The sequence below is a fragment of the Haliotis asinina genome, chromosome 13 (assembly GCF_037392515.1).
Source record: "Haliotis asinina isolate JCU_RB_2024 chromosome 13, JCU_Hal_asi_v2, whole genome shotgun sequence".
NCBI lineage: Eukaryota > Metazoa > Mollusca > Gastropoda > Lepetellida > Haliotidae > Haliotis > Haliotis asinina.
The window spans coordinates 48,594,678-48,608,321 of NC_090292.1; the positions used below are offsets into that span (position 1 = coordinate 48,594,678).

General features: G+C 42.0%; 2 protein-coding genes across 3 annotated transcripts; both read right to left on the bottom strand.

Annotated features, from left to right (window-relative positions):
* Window positions 1-526: 526 nt before the first annotated feature.
* On the bottom strand, window positions 527-5,196 carry LOC137260262 (uncharacterized). 2 transcript variants are annotated; one of them, XR_010954744.1, is made up of 5 exons: window positions 4,968-5,045; window positions 3,648-3,944; window positions 3,184-3,234; window positions 1,501-1,656; window positions 527-569 (listed from the first exon to the last, which is right to left on the bottom strand). XR_010954744.1 is itself a non-coding variant. In XM_067797956.1 (5 exons), the coding sequence occupies exons 2-4, from the start codon at window positions 3,934-3,936 to the stop codon at window positions 1,553-1,555; spliced, it is 444 nt and encodes a 147-aa protein (XP_067654057.1). In that variant the 5' UTR covers window positions 3,937-3,944; window positions 4,968-5,196; the 3' UTR covers window positions 527-569; window positions 1,542-1,552. The 2 variants fall into 2 exon arrangements, 1 of the variants encoding a protein (XP_067654057.1); XM_067797956.1 differs by having other exon boundaries at window positions 1,542-1,656; window positions 4,968-5,196.
* A 4,063-nt stretch (window positions 5,197-9,259) lies between these two features.
* LOC137259280 (uncharacterized) lies at window positions 9,260-10,761 on the bottom strand. The gene is made up of 4 exons (XM_067796914.1): window positions 10,670-10,761; window positions 10,419-10,631; window positions 9,804-9,825; window positions 9,260-9,322 (listed from the first exon to the last, which is right to left on the bottom strand). Exons 1-4 carry the CDS (start codon window positions 10,759-10,761, stop codon window positions 9,260-9,262), a joined length of 390 nt encoding a protein of 129 aa, XP_067653015.1.
* Window positions 10,762-13,644: the final 2,883 nt, after the last annotated feature.

Here is a 13,644-nt window from a genome sequence, read left to right on the forward strand (position 1 = left end):
ATCGCGATTGTACGCTTATAATTTTGTTTATTTGTTTTTTTACAAGCGGCAATGTATATTATATGTCATGAATAAGTGATAATTGTGTTTTGATTGTGTTTGATATTTTGGTTGCATGTGACCTTTAAATGATTCAGTCGTTGAATGATTAACATTTGAATGAATACTGAAACATTTTGCTCTGATGGCGTGGGACAATGGGCCGTAGCTCATAGTGCTGGGGATAATTGTGCTCTACATTATTGTGCACTGATAGTACGGGGCATTATGCCCTGATGGCGTGGGTGATTGTACGCTGATGGCATGGATCATTGTGTCCTTATGGCGTGGGTGATTGTCCCCTGATAGTGTATGACTGTGTGTCCAGATGACGTTGGTCAGTGAGGCACTGTACACTGCCGTTGGTTTGGTGGTATTCTTGGTTCGAATTACTTCACGCTCGTGTGAAGATAGCGGAGTGCGGCAACAAACAACATTCACACAATCTTACACTATCCAAATCCTAATTAAATAAGACAGAAGACGATTGATGCTTGCTAAATTTATTTGTCAGTCTGATTGGTTACCATCTGAAATCAAAGAAATACCCTTGGTTTGAGTGACATTTTAGAAGCTCTGCGCCTGCGTTTCGATACAGATTCTTGTACCGTTGTTAAGCAGGAATGCGTGACAACGGTACAAGAATCTGTATCGAAACGTCGCAATCACGCAATAAAGAAGTTGTTATCCATGATAATTTGTCCTATTTGTAAAGAAATACCCGTGATACAATGTATCTTGACTACGTGTTTAAATGCTTAAATGCAGAAGTTTGAAAGTTGTGATGGAAAGTTTGCAAAGTCTAGTGCAGAAAAGTTATGTGTAATTTGTGATAAATACTCTTTCCCAATCTAACTGTCCGTTATCTCTCTCTCTCTCTCTCTCTCTCTCTCTCTCTCTCTCTCTCTCTCCAGTTATCCCTAACTCTCCCTTTATCCATCACCCCCTCTCTTCCCCTACTCTCTCTCACCCTGTCTCCCTGTCTCTCTCTGCTTCTCTCCCTCTCTGCTTCCTCTCTCTGCTTCCCTCTCTCTCCCTTCCTCCATCACTATCTCTTTTCTCTCACGCTCCCTCACTTCCTCTCCCTCATTTCCTCTCTTCCCCCCTCCCCCTTACTCCCTCCGCCACTCACTTTTTTCTCTCTCTCCCTTTCTCCCTCCTCTAATCCTGTCTCTCCCTCTTCTCTAGCCCATTCTCTCTCTCCCTCTCTGCTTCTCTCTCTCCCTCCCATCTATCCCCCACTCTCCATCCCTCAATCTCTGTCTCCCCTACTCTCCTTCCCCCTCTCTCCCTCCCTTTCTCTCCCTCTCTTTCTCCCCCTCACTCTCTCCCCTCTCCTCTTACTCTCTCCCTCTCTTTTTTCTCTCTCTCTCGCTTACTCATTCTTTCTCTCCCTTCCTTTCTCTCTCCCTTTCTCCCCTCTGTTCCTCTCTCTTCTCCCTCTGCCAATCTTTTCCTTACTCTTGTCCTGTCTTTCTTCCACACTCATCTCCAGTGCCTACCGCTGTAGTGTTCAGCTGTTGCTTTTGCTGTTGTCATTGCTGCTGCGAATAGCTTCCTCCATCAGCATCCGCCCACACAGACAGTGGTTGCTGTTCCTCTTGTGCGGCGCTTGTGCTTGAAATAGAGCGTTTGCTGTTGTAGTAATAGTTTGCTTTTGTTGTGGTAATAGCCGTAGCGGTAGCAGTAATAACAGTAGTAGAAATAGTAGTGGTAGTGGTAGTGGGAGCACTGGCAGCGGTGGTAGTGGTAGCGGTAGTTGTGGTAGTGATACTGGTGATAGTGGTAGTGATACTGGTAGTGGTAGTGGTAGTGGTAGTTGTAGTGGTAGTGATACTGGTAGTGGTAGTGGTAGCTGTAGTGGTAGTGGTGGTAGTGGTAGTAATGGTAAAATTGGTGGTAGTAGTGGTAATGGTAGTGGCAATTGTAGTGTGGTAATAACAGTTGCAGTGGTAGTAGCGGTAGTTGTAGTTATATTTGTGGTAGTGGTAATTGTAGTAGTGGTAGTGGTAGTGTGATAGTAGTGGTAGTGTTACTGGTAGTGGTGGTGGTAGTACTAGTGGTAGTGAGTGGTGGTGGTAGTATTGGTAGCGGTAGTAATGGTAAAGGTGGTGGTAGTGGTAGTGGCAATCGTAGGGATAATGGTAGTAGTAGTGGTAGTGGTGTTGGTGTTCATGGTAGCTGCAGTAGTGGTAGTAGTGGCAGTGGTAGTGGTAGTCGTACTGGTAGTGGTAGTTACGGTAGTGGTAGTGATAGTGGTAGTAATGGTAAAGGTGGTGGTGATGGTGGTAGTGGTAGTGGTAGTGGCAGCGTTAGTGATAGTGGTCGCACTGGTACTCATAGTGTTAGTGGTAGTGGCAGTTGTAGTGTTAGTGGTAGTAGTGCCGATGTGGCACAAATGGACCAACTTGTCCGGATTCAACACAGGCGCTGGAGACGCCATTGATCCGCCATTACATGAATGAGTTCTGTCTAGAAGAAACATACGGAAATTACAGAAGTCTTGCGAATGATCACTTTTGAAACAACCTCGCTGAACGCACAACTAAATCTACTTGGAACGAATCACGAATTCTGAACGCTCGCGCCATGAAGGGCCATATTAGAACAGAGGTTCGGAGGAAGACATGACACATTCACAGGGGAAGAGAATGATTTCACTTTTGTTCTAGAAATATATTTCTGGCATCTACCTTGCTAAAGTACATATATGCATTGAATCCACTACCTATTACCCTACCCTACACTACCCGGATACCCGTTATGTTAAGTCTTGACATCAAGCTTGTAAGAAGTAGTAATATATTTTTCATCTCGGAGGCTAATTTCTTGGTTTTTCAATTTCATAATCATGTATTATGTTCAAAACAGGTGACTGTAAGAAATGTCTATATCTTAGCCAATAAAACCTTTTAATCATTAAAGAATAACATATATTCATTATATTGTTTAACCTTTTAATCACGTGATCATAACTGGTCCCGGTATTAAGACAGGTACCCGGATCCAACTCATTACACACCCGTCTAGGGTATCCGTGGTACAAGTCGCAGCCCTAGTTTCTACAGAAAAATAATTTTATGGCCCTGATTGTTAACCGTAAATGGTTAAACGTAGGTCAATCATTTGACGATCGGTACGTACCTGCGCGTTCTACAGTTGCCAACAACTCCTCCCTGTCAACAAGACCATCACCTGAAAACAGCAACTGCTTGTTGTGAGAGAATGGTGAAATTTGGATATCTATTTTTAGCGTCAGGCCACTGGAGACGTCTTGAAACAAGGTTATACCAAAATAACTGTGCATTCGGTGCCATGTGAAATTTAGAGACTACCAGTTCGGTCTAACATTCGTCTAGTTTTCAAACACGGCACGTTTACCTCTTAAACAGGTCATGGTTATTTGTCAAAATAAAGCGAATATATCAACCCTGGGGTTATCGAGAATGCAGAAATTAAGATTAATAGAGCCTGCTGCTGTTTCTCTTTGTCGGAAAAAAACTCGATTCTCATGAATGTCGACATCATGTGGTACATTAACAATGTAGCTATAGAGTGGAAACAACATTTTAAACAATGGGCTCAAGTTTTCAGTCCGTCATATTTACGTTTGTTCACTGAATTTTGCATGAATTCCTCCAGAAGTGGGTCATCTTCATCAACGTCAAACAAAGTAGAAACTTCACGTTTGCCCACTCGTCTGGATTTCAAGAGGTCCATCAGAAGTTTGATGATGTCCTTCTGAATCATGTTGCAATGACAGTTGTTGGTGTTGATATGGGTCGTTCGCACGACGTAGCGACGTCTACGTCTACGTCTCCGCCATCCTTCGCCTTCATCCGGGATAAGAATCAGCACCATCAGCAGCAGGACAAGTGTCGGACGCAACATCACCATGCAATAAACTGTATATCGACCATTTCATTGATTATGGATGAACGGTTTGATTCGAACCGACGGATTAAATCTGACACACAGTCTGACTGATGGTTTACTCCTACTCCAGCTGACAGACTAACTCACTAACTCTGAGTGACTGAGGGATTGACGGAAGGACGAACTCTGGCCGACCAGCTCTAACTGACATACTGACTGACTGACTGACTCTAACTGATTAATTGACTCAAATTGACTCACTCGATTAAAATATGACGGACTGACTCTGAGTGAGTGACTGACTCACAAACTTTGACTGACTCACAAGCAATGATTTACTGACTCTGTCGGATAGACTGATTCACAAACTGACTGATTGATTCTGACTCATAGACTGACTCAAAATCCCCGATTGACTGACTCAGAAACTCTGACTGACTGACTGACTGTGACTCATAGACTCGCAAACACTGATTGACTGACTGTCTCAGACGGATAGACTGACCCAGAAGCTCTGAATGAACTCTGACTCATAGACTGACTCACTAACTCTGACTAACTTACTGACTGAAAAAATGACTCCAAAGACAGATTGACAGTCTGCCACTAACTGACACAATGACTCACTACCTCACTACCTCAATCAATCAATAGTCTATTTGCTTTTAGGACATAATAAACGTTAATGAGTTAATTATTTAAACAGATAATATATCACATGATGCACGTAAGGCTTAACATAATAAAGATTTCATTAACACAGTTGCACGAAATTTATTACATTCTTAAGTGATTCATCATTATTAGAAGTAAAATGTAAAATTATGTGTTGGAAATATTCCTGGTATGTAAGTGAGAAAGCAAAACACACTAACACGGACTTACTGATTTACTTACTCATACAGACTGATTAACTTACGAACTTAAGCTGACTCACTGACTTACTAGCACGGACGTACTGACTGACTGACTTACTCGGACTGACTGATTCACTCCAAATGAGTGATAAACTCACTAACTCACCAAATTTTAGACAACAATGCCATACTTACCAGTGGTTTCCCTTGGACACTGTTACCACTAATGCCCCCGCCCTGCTTATTTATACCTTATTAGGTGTCACACTGTCGTTGCGTAGGTGAAAGAACAACATGTGACTAAAAATACCCGCATGTATGAAGGGAAATCAATATTTTCACACGTCAGGAATATCAGCTGGAGATAGCTCTTTAACACCTCACTCGCCTCACTCCAGCTATATGGCGGCAGTCTGTAAATAATCAAGTCTGAGCCAGACAATTCAGTATTCAACAGCATGAGCATCGATCTGCTCAATTGGGATACAATGACGTGTGTTAGCCAAGTGGGCGAATCTAACCACCCAATCCCGTTAATCGCTTCTTACAACAAGCTCGGGTTACTGAAGATCAGTTCTAACCCAGATCTTCACAGTCTCGGGTGGTCTCGGGAAAGTGGAAGATAGACATACATGCATCTGTAGCAATTTGGTAAAAGAATTATAATATCGCAAAAAAATACTCATTAAAAATAGAAATATAATTCTAAAAAATGAAAGAGTAACTTTGAAACCATGCCATAATAAAGCAATATTTTTATAATAATATAATATTTTACTTTTCGCGCGACTCCCTTATATACTGTGAACGGTTGGCTAGCCTAGTGGTTAAAGTGTTCGCTCGTTACTTGAAGACCGGATTCGATACCGGACACGGTAACAGTGTCATGGTCAGTATAGTCAGAACCCGAACCGTCTGATAGTGAGCGAGGGAGTTTAGCTTTCAGCAATATTCCAGCAACGTCATGAAGACCAGGCAGGTCCTAATAGAAACAAAAATTGAAGAAAATATGCAAAACAGCAAAAACAACAAAACTCCAACAATAAATCTAACAACGATTTATTAAAAAACAAGCTCCGTCTTAAAAGCAAGCACCCCACCCCCCACCCCCGTTAAAAAAAGACTCCTCCTACAAAAACAAAAGAACAGCCAAAAACCAAAACAAACACAAATAAAAAAAAAGCCCAAAACCTAAAACCAGTAAATAAGGTAAAGAAAATATGCACAACAGCAAAAACAACAAAACAGCAACAATAAATCTAACAACGATCTATTAAAAGGCAAGCTCCCACTTAAAAACAAGCACAAACCCCCACCCCCACCCCCCGAAAATAAAGACCCCTCCTCCAAAAACAAAAGAACAGCCAAAAAACCAAAACAAACACAAATTAAAAAAACTCCCAAAAAACTAAAACCATTTAATAAGTTAAAAATGTATAACAAAGTAATAATAAAGAAAAAAAACATGCATATCCATTTCACAGAACCCCAAGTGCGTTGTTGACGACCTGGTAAAGCTGATGATGATGTTGAGTGTGTGCTTCCTTGTAAAAGGTGTGCGTTACTGATTGCCTGATAACGCTGCTGGTGTTACACACGAGTTACACTGAATCACAGAGTTGAAATACAAAATATAGCCACATCCACATCAGGTGATTTTGACCAACATACATCCTGCTGAACTCTGGCAACATACATGATCTATATGAATTGTTGGGGTAAATCCACATCCAGGTGTAGAAGAAAACGAACGCCACTTTAGCCGGCAACGTATACCTAAATGCTTGCATGTTGTACGTATACCTCAATTTCAATATTGTGTTTGTGCGACATCTCCCATTTCCTGACACAAAAACATTTCTAACCTCAATCTCAAACAATACATTTTTGGGCAAAAGAGGCAATACGACCACGGTTCATGTTTCCCTCAAACTTGACTTCCAGTATATATTTAAAGGAATAGGTTCAAGCACTTCTTTGACACTTAAATGTCATTTGCAATATCACTACGTGTATTTTTGGCTTTCACTATACTTAAATCAAATGATGGTATTTACAAAAAATGTACGTTAAAATATTAACAGGTAGTGCAAGACAGGACATGAACATGGCGTTCTCACGGCAAGAGATTGTGTGCCCTGGTTGTGTAGGTCATTGTGCCTTCAGGGCGGGTGACCATTGTGCCCTGGTGGTGTAGGACCATTGTGAACTGATGTGTTGGACCATTTTGGAATGGGTGGAGGAGGTCATTGAGCGCTGATGGCGTGGGGCCATTGTGCACTGGTAGTGTGGGTCATTGTGCCCTGATGGTGTAGGTATTGTGCCCTGGTGGTATAGGGCATTGTGCCCTGATGGAGTGTGTCAGTGTGCTATGTGTGGGCCTCACGCAATGACCTGATGGTGTTAGTCATATACCCAGTCAGACTCACTTGGGCGCTGTGAATAATGTAGAGTGCGGCGATAAACAACATTCCCACGCAATCCCAAATCCTTACATCAAAAAAAAATGTATACACATTTTCCACTATGGAAAACTATTTAGCCTAGACCTTGGCTGTAAATGTATAGAGGATATTTTGTTAATGTTGTCAAATAACATCGAGTGACCTGACAAAGCTAATATGTTCACGAGTGGCGCAGCTTTGTCAGACCACACAAAAACAATTATGATATTATGCAAAACAATTATTATAGAATAATTAATGCCATGTTTCTCCTTTTTGTAGTCATATTTTGTGAAAAACAAAGTCACATAAACAGTTAATGTATAACTTTAATAAAAAATACACATCAGTATTTGTCTGGAGATGCAATTAGTACGCGTATTAATATATTAATTAATATTAATATACACAAACTTGCAGAGCAAGGAAGCGAGGAATCAGTCCGACAAAAGCATCAAAATAACAACTTTGAAGCAACAAACAGTGAACGTAGCGTATGGAATTCAGGCAATTATCTACCTATGTATGTTCATCATGTTTATTGAAGCATGTCACTTTTGTCTGATGTCATATTGTTCTCACTGGATGAACGGCCTCTAGCCTAACACGTACTGTTTCAAGCAATAGGGATATTCTACTCAGTGAAATAACATGTTATCCTATTCCGTGAAAATATCATTTTTATTTTCATCAGTATTTACAGTATTTCACTCTTAAAAATATAATAAAACAGATTCTTATTCGCCCGTTGAAGATACTGCAGTGTCATACTGCTTGACGTATGGCGTCAAATTGGTTCAAAGTTGTGACGTCACAATCCTAATACAGATGTCCCAATTTTACTAGCCCTTGTTTGACTCGCGGAAAGCTGAGAGTCTTCACAGGGAATTTCACGGCGGTTTCTGTCAATTTATGTTGGCGAGTAATAAACAGAATACTAAACTCGCTTCCGTAAAATATCATTTTTATTAAACTCGTTAAAGATTTAGTATCAAACGAGCGAAATGGTATTACACGGAAGGTCGTTTAGTATCCTCTATAAACGGACCAGTCTTGCAAAATTTATTTGTCAGTCTGACTGTGGCTGAAATAGAATTAGAACCCATGAAACATATGTGACCATCTGAGTACGAGAATTATGGACATATAATTCAACCGTAAACGTGAACAGATGGTCCTCTGAATCCAATGCTTGTTCATGCTGAAGATGGGCGGGTGTCATCGAGCATCTCTCATTGTTACCTCGTAGAGAATCATATCTCATGATCTCTCTCTCTCTCTTTTTCCAAACTGTCTATGTGCTTTTCTGTATCTCCTATTTCTTTTCTACAATTCGTCACTGTCTTCGCTCTGTCTCTCTCTATCTCTACCCATTCTGATTAAATCGTATAATCCACATACTTCACGCATCACATAATGGGGAAAGATAGTATGAACAAAACTCTCGAAATCATGAGAATCTGTCAATCAAAATGAAAGTTAAGTTATACTTACAAGCAAGATCTAATATCTCTAATATCTCAAATATCTTTCTCTCAATCACTCACTCTGTCTCTGTCATTCCCACTCTCATTCACTCTCTCATTCACTAACTCTCACTCACTCTATCTGTCACTCTGACATTCTCTCTCTGTCACTCGATCTGTTACTCTCCTATTCACTAACACTCACTCACTCTCTCTCGGTCACTATCTCTGTCTCTGTCACTCTCTCACTCTGTCTCTCTTCAATAACTCTGTCACTCACTAACTTTAACGCTCTCGCTTTCTTTGCCACTCTGTCTTTCACTCACTTACTCTCTCATTCACCAACTTTCTCACTAACTTACTCTCTCTCTCTCTCTCTCTCTTCCTCTGTCGGCGGGGTAGCCAAGTGGTCAATGCAATTGCTCTCCACACCCAATACCCGGGTTCGATTCCCTTCATGAGTATAATGAGCGATACTCAGTTCTGGGACAACCGCCCTGAGTGTGTTGGTATGTTGCTAAGAACAGCGTAAAATCCACCTCAAACCGTCACCAGTACCTACCAGTGTCCGCTATCCTCAGATGCTGCGAGTAGCTTCCTCCAACACCATCCTCCCACACTGGCAGTGGTTCCTGTTCCTCTTGTGAGGCGCTTGTGCTTGAAACAAAGACGTAGTAGTAGTAGTAGTAGTAGTAATAGCAGTAGTATTATTAGTATTAGTATTAGTAGTAGCAATATTATTATTATTAGTAGTAGTAATAGTAGTAGTAGCAGTATTAGTAGTAGTAGTAGCAGCGGTATTAGTTGTAGTAGTAGTAGTAGTAGCAGTAGTAGTAGTAGTAACAGTATTGTTATTATTATTATTATGTTTTACAGAGTAAGATTGAAATGTAGCAGAGAGGGTTCAGGTGATCCTGGCACAGTCAGGCCAGTAAGGCTCACCATCAGCTCAGGGCCCTCGTCCCCTCTACACGCAGCCCAGACAGCGAATGGGACTTCTCCCAGGAAACACTGCCTAGTTGAACCCACCAAGAACTTTCCGGAGAATATGAAGGCTCCCCAAAACTGCAGCCTTCTGCATTACCCACATTGTCAGAAGGGCTGTGCTCCCGGTGGAGAACCCGAGCACTCTCTTGAGCTGCGCTAACAGATCAGGAGGTACCAAACCAAGGGCACCGAGAACAATGGGGAGCCTGACGACTGTGTACTTGGGATGCAATCGAGACATTTCAAAGGCGAGGTCCGCATATTTATCATGCTTTTCCTGAATCTTGCCAATCACATTGCTGTCAAAAGGGACAGAAAATTCAATGATATAAATAATTTCCTTGGTTTTATCAAGAAGGACAAGATCAGGTTTGCTAGCTGGAATTCGTCTCAGGCTGTATACTGGCCCATTCCAGAGAAGTTTGAAAGCATCATTTTCCAGGACGCCCTGGACATGTTCAGGGTCGTACCATGGATGGACCTCGGAGTCCATTATTATATTTAGCGGCATTTTCAATACGAGGTTATAAATCTGTGGCCCAGCCTAGGACATTTGTTAAACCATACGAGGACACAGTATGCCGTAAAATCGACAAAGAGTTGAAGCTCGAAGAGGTGATGGTTACTGACTCTTTATGGAAACAAAAACAAAAACAAACAAAACAAATATAACACCGTGAATCCTATTACAAGTCGCCATTACGGTTTCGTTAAAATCGGAGCAAAAATGGAGAAAAGGTTAAAAAGACGAATCGAGCTGAATTGTCAGCGTCTCCACAACATATTTACGTTTGTCCATAGAGTTTTGCACGAATTCCTCCAGAAGTGGGCCATCCTCGTCAACATCAAGCAGGGTAGAAACTTCACGTTTGCCCAAACGTACGTGTTTCGGGATTTCCTTCAGCAATTTGATGATATCAGTGATAACTGTGTTACAGTGGCAGTTGTTGATGTTGTGGTGGCTTGTTCTGGTTTCGACCCGCAGGCCGCAAGCATGAGCGAGTGATGATAAGACCAGTATCCTTCGCATTCCTCCGGGGTGAGCATCAACCCCACCAGCAGCAGGACCAGTGCCGGCCGCAATATTGTCATGCAATAAACCGTATATCGACCATACTTTTTATTTATTAATAAATAAATATTAATTAAATAATATTACTTACTTACTTACTTACTTGCGTGCGGGAGTGTTTGTATGTCCCCTAGGAGAGTGCCTTTGATAAAAGTGAATAATAATAATATTGACAGTAAGATACTAATGTCCAAACGAAACGATACGAAGCATTTTTCAAAATATACTTTTGAGTAGGTTTTCTTTTTTGTATGAAAACATATTTGCATGCTGCACATGATGGACAGCAAACATACTTTGTATACGTCACAAGGCCCATATTTCCCTTCGAGACATGAAAGCCGTCGTTACATGGGCAAAATGTAAACAATCACACACGCACACGCACACGCACACGCACACACACACAGACACCATTTTCAACAGCATGTGCGTTGATATTTCGTGTCAGTTCGGTGAACTATACAAAGCACAATTTAAACATAAACTTTGAGCTAAAGGATGAACAACTTTCAACACTGAAACATACTTCCAAAGGCAATGACCGTATTTTTGTTTTGCTCACGGGATGTAGATGTTCTTAGAGCCATGTTCGGAAATTCAGAATTACCCTTCCTTGATAACTGTAGTAGTCTGTTTTCATCTTCATGCCCGTTTGCGCTTAGGCGGGACCCAATCGTAAACATGGCCGCGCGAGGAGTACAAGACGCCATCCAGGAATGACACGAGTGGTTAAGTCGTGCATTTAAATTTGTCAGCTGCACTTCATATGAAGAAAAATTATGGCTCATAAACTTCTTGATGGCGCACGTTCATGATGTTCGTAATCATCGGCACGACTTCGATGTTCAGGTGTAAACAACCTCCAGGGGCATGACTTGTGACACTCTTCTGCAGTGACAATCTTTTTCTAAAAACATAAGCTTTTGTCCCGACAACACCTCATACCTAAACGCATTCAACACGGGTGGTCAAAGATGGATAAGTATAAAAATGTAATAGCAGGAACTAAAAACAAAACTCATCGAGACGGGTGCTCCTTTCGCCATAGGAATTAGAATATCACCTATCATACCGTTCTTATGTATACTATACTATCCCAAAAAGGAAACGCATAGACGAGAAGTCTGTTGCTAAAGTGTTGTATTTTGAAACATGTATAACTCGTCCCCAAACAGACTTCAGTGAATGAACTTTTGGCTGCTTTGCGGTCACCCGTGGAAGTACGATCATGTAAATGCAGTACCCGGATGTGTCCATCTTCGGCTGCAGTGGTAACTCGAGGTCTTTCCGTACGGGGACGGTCATTTGTTGTACCTGTTTGGTTGCAATGACACGCTGCACCAGAATCAACCTTTTCAGGTAAAACATTTAGTGTTGTCACCTGTAAATACCTGTAAATACACCGTCCCGTATAACTCCATACGGAGGGTGTCCTCACACTTGGCTTTTCTGTGAAAATAGGTCTCTCACATAGCCATAGTGAGATTTGGCTGACTAGGGTTAGTGTATTGATAGCACTTATTCCAGATGAACCGTAGTCTGTATGAACAAAATGCTGCTCCAAAATGCTCAGTTAGTGAGACTAATGACATTTGCATTAAAGTGAGATGCATTCATATGGTATTATGTGGATTTCTTTTGAGGATTCAAGGAAGTGCTCAAGGGTGAGATTAACTTGATGTTTAACTTGATCAGCCACTGAGGAGGTATTACCAGTATATATGGCAAACTTTAGTCAAATAATTTCATCACAATGGCTTATGCATGTGTAGAGATCAGGTTCATAGATAACAACAGAGGCGGCCAGTATCTTGTTCACAACAACTACAAATTCAGTGTGAAAGCTAGATGGAGAAATGACACTGTCTACTGGAGTTGTCGACACCACGTTTTAGGATGCCTTGCGACACTTAATACAAAGAACAACGTTCTGACAAAACGTGGCCAGCCACATAACCATCAAAGTGATAGAAAGTCGGTTGAAGTGTCAGAGTTTGTCAACAATCTGAAGAAGAAAAGCAGAAAAGAGGTGTCAGGCCTCAGAGATCGTGACTGGACCGACGACATGCATTGCACGACCTCCTGACTATGACGCATGTGATGCTACCGTGTACCAACAGCGATCCAAGATGATACCAGATACCCGCGAAGAAGTCAACGTCAAAGGTCCATTGGAGAGAGACGACAACCGGGGAGAATTTCATCATCAGTGAGGACAACATGTCCCTTTTTCCACAGATTGGCGCCAACCTCCAACACCTCAGCAACGCCGACACCTGGTTCTGCGATGGAACATTCAAGTCCTGCCCTAAACTCTTCAAGCAGATCTACACAGTACATGAGTGAGTGAGTGAGTGAGTGAGTTTAGTTTTACGCCGCACTCAGCAATATTCCAGCTATATGGCGGCGGTCTGTAAATAATCGAGTCTGGACCAGACAATCCAGTGATCAGCAACATGAGCATCGATCTGCGCAACTGGGAACCGATGACATGTGCCAACCAAGTCAGCGAGCCTGACCACCTGATCCCGTTAGTCACCTCTTACGACCAGCATAGTCGCCTTTTGTGGAAAGCATGGGTTGCTGAAGGCCTATTCTACCCCGGGACCTTCACGGGTCCACAGTACATGCCCAGGTAGATGGAGAGATGTTCCCTCTGACATACACCCTTCTATCCGACAGGCAGCAGACGACGTATGAACACCTGTTCTCCACACTGAGTGCCCGTTCTCCATTTCCTTTGTCGCCGACCACAGTGGTCGTGGATTTCGAGACGGCAGCATGGAATGCAGTGACGTCAGTGTTTTCACAACTGCAGGATGTTTTTCCACTATACTCAGTGTATATGGAGGCATTTCTAGGAGATATGTGGTCTGGCCATTCCGTACAAGGACAAACCT

What these genes read in the sequence shown, in the direction of transcription:
- LOC137259280 (XM_067796914.1), bottom strand. Translation starts at nt 10,761, where the DNA reads ATGACAATATTGCGGCCGGCACTGGTCCTGCTGCTGGTGGGGTTGATG. An exon ending in CTGACAATTCAGCTCGATTC is followed by an intron (nt 9,826 to 10,418) that starts GTCTTTTTAACC and finishes CTGATCTGTTAG; the next exon opens with CGCAGCTCAAGAGAGTGCTC. An exon ending in CAGCTCAAGAGAGTGCTCGG is followed by an intron (nt 9,323 to 9,803) that starts GTTCTCCACCGG and finishes GCGCCTCACAAG; the next exon opens with AGGAACAGGAACCACTGCCA.
- LOC137260262 (XM_067797956.1), bottom strand. Translation starts at nt 3,936, where the DNA reads ATGGTGATGTTGCGTCCGACACTTGTCCTGCTGCTGATGGTGCTGATT. An exon ending in GCAAAATTCAGTGAACAAAC is followed by an intron (nt 3,235 to 3,647) that starts GTAAATATGACG and finishes TGCTGTTTTCAG; the next exon opens with GTGATGGTCTTGTTGACAGG. An exon ending in GGCAACTGTAGAACGCGCAG is followed by an intron (nt 1,657 to 3,183) that starts GTACGTACCGAT and finishes CTCTATTTCAAG; the next exon opens with CACAAGCGCCGCACAAGAGG.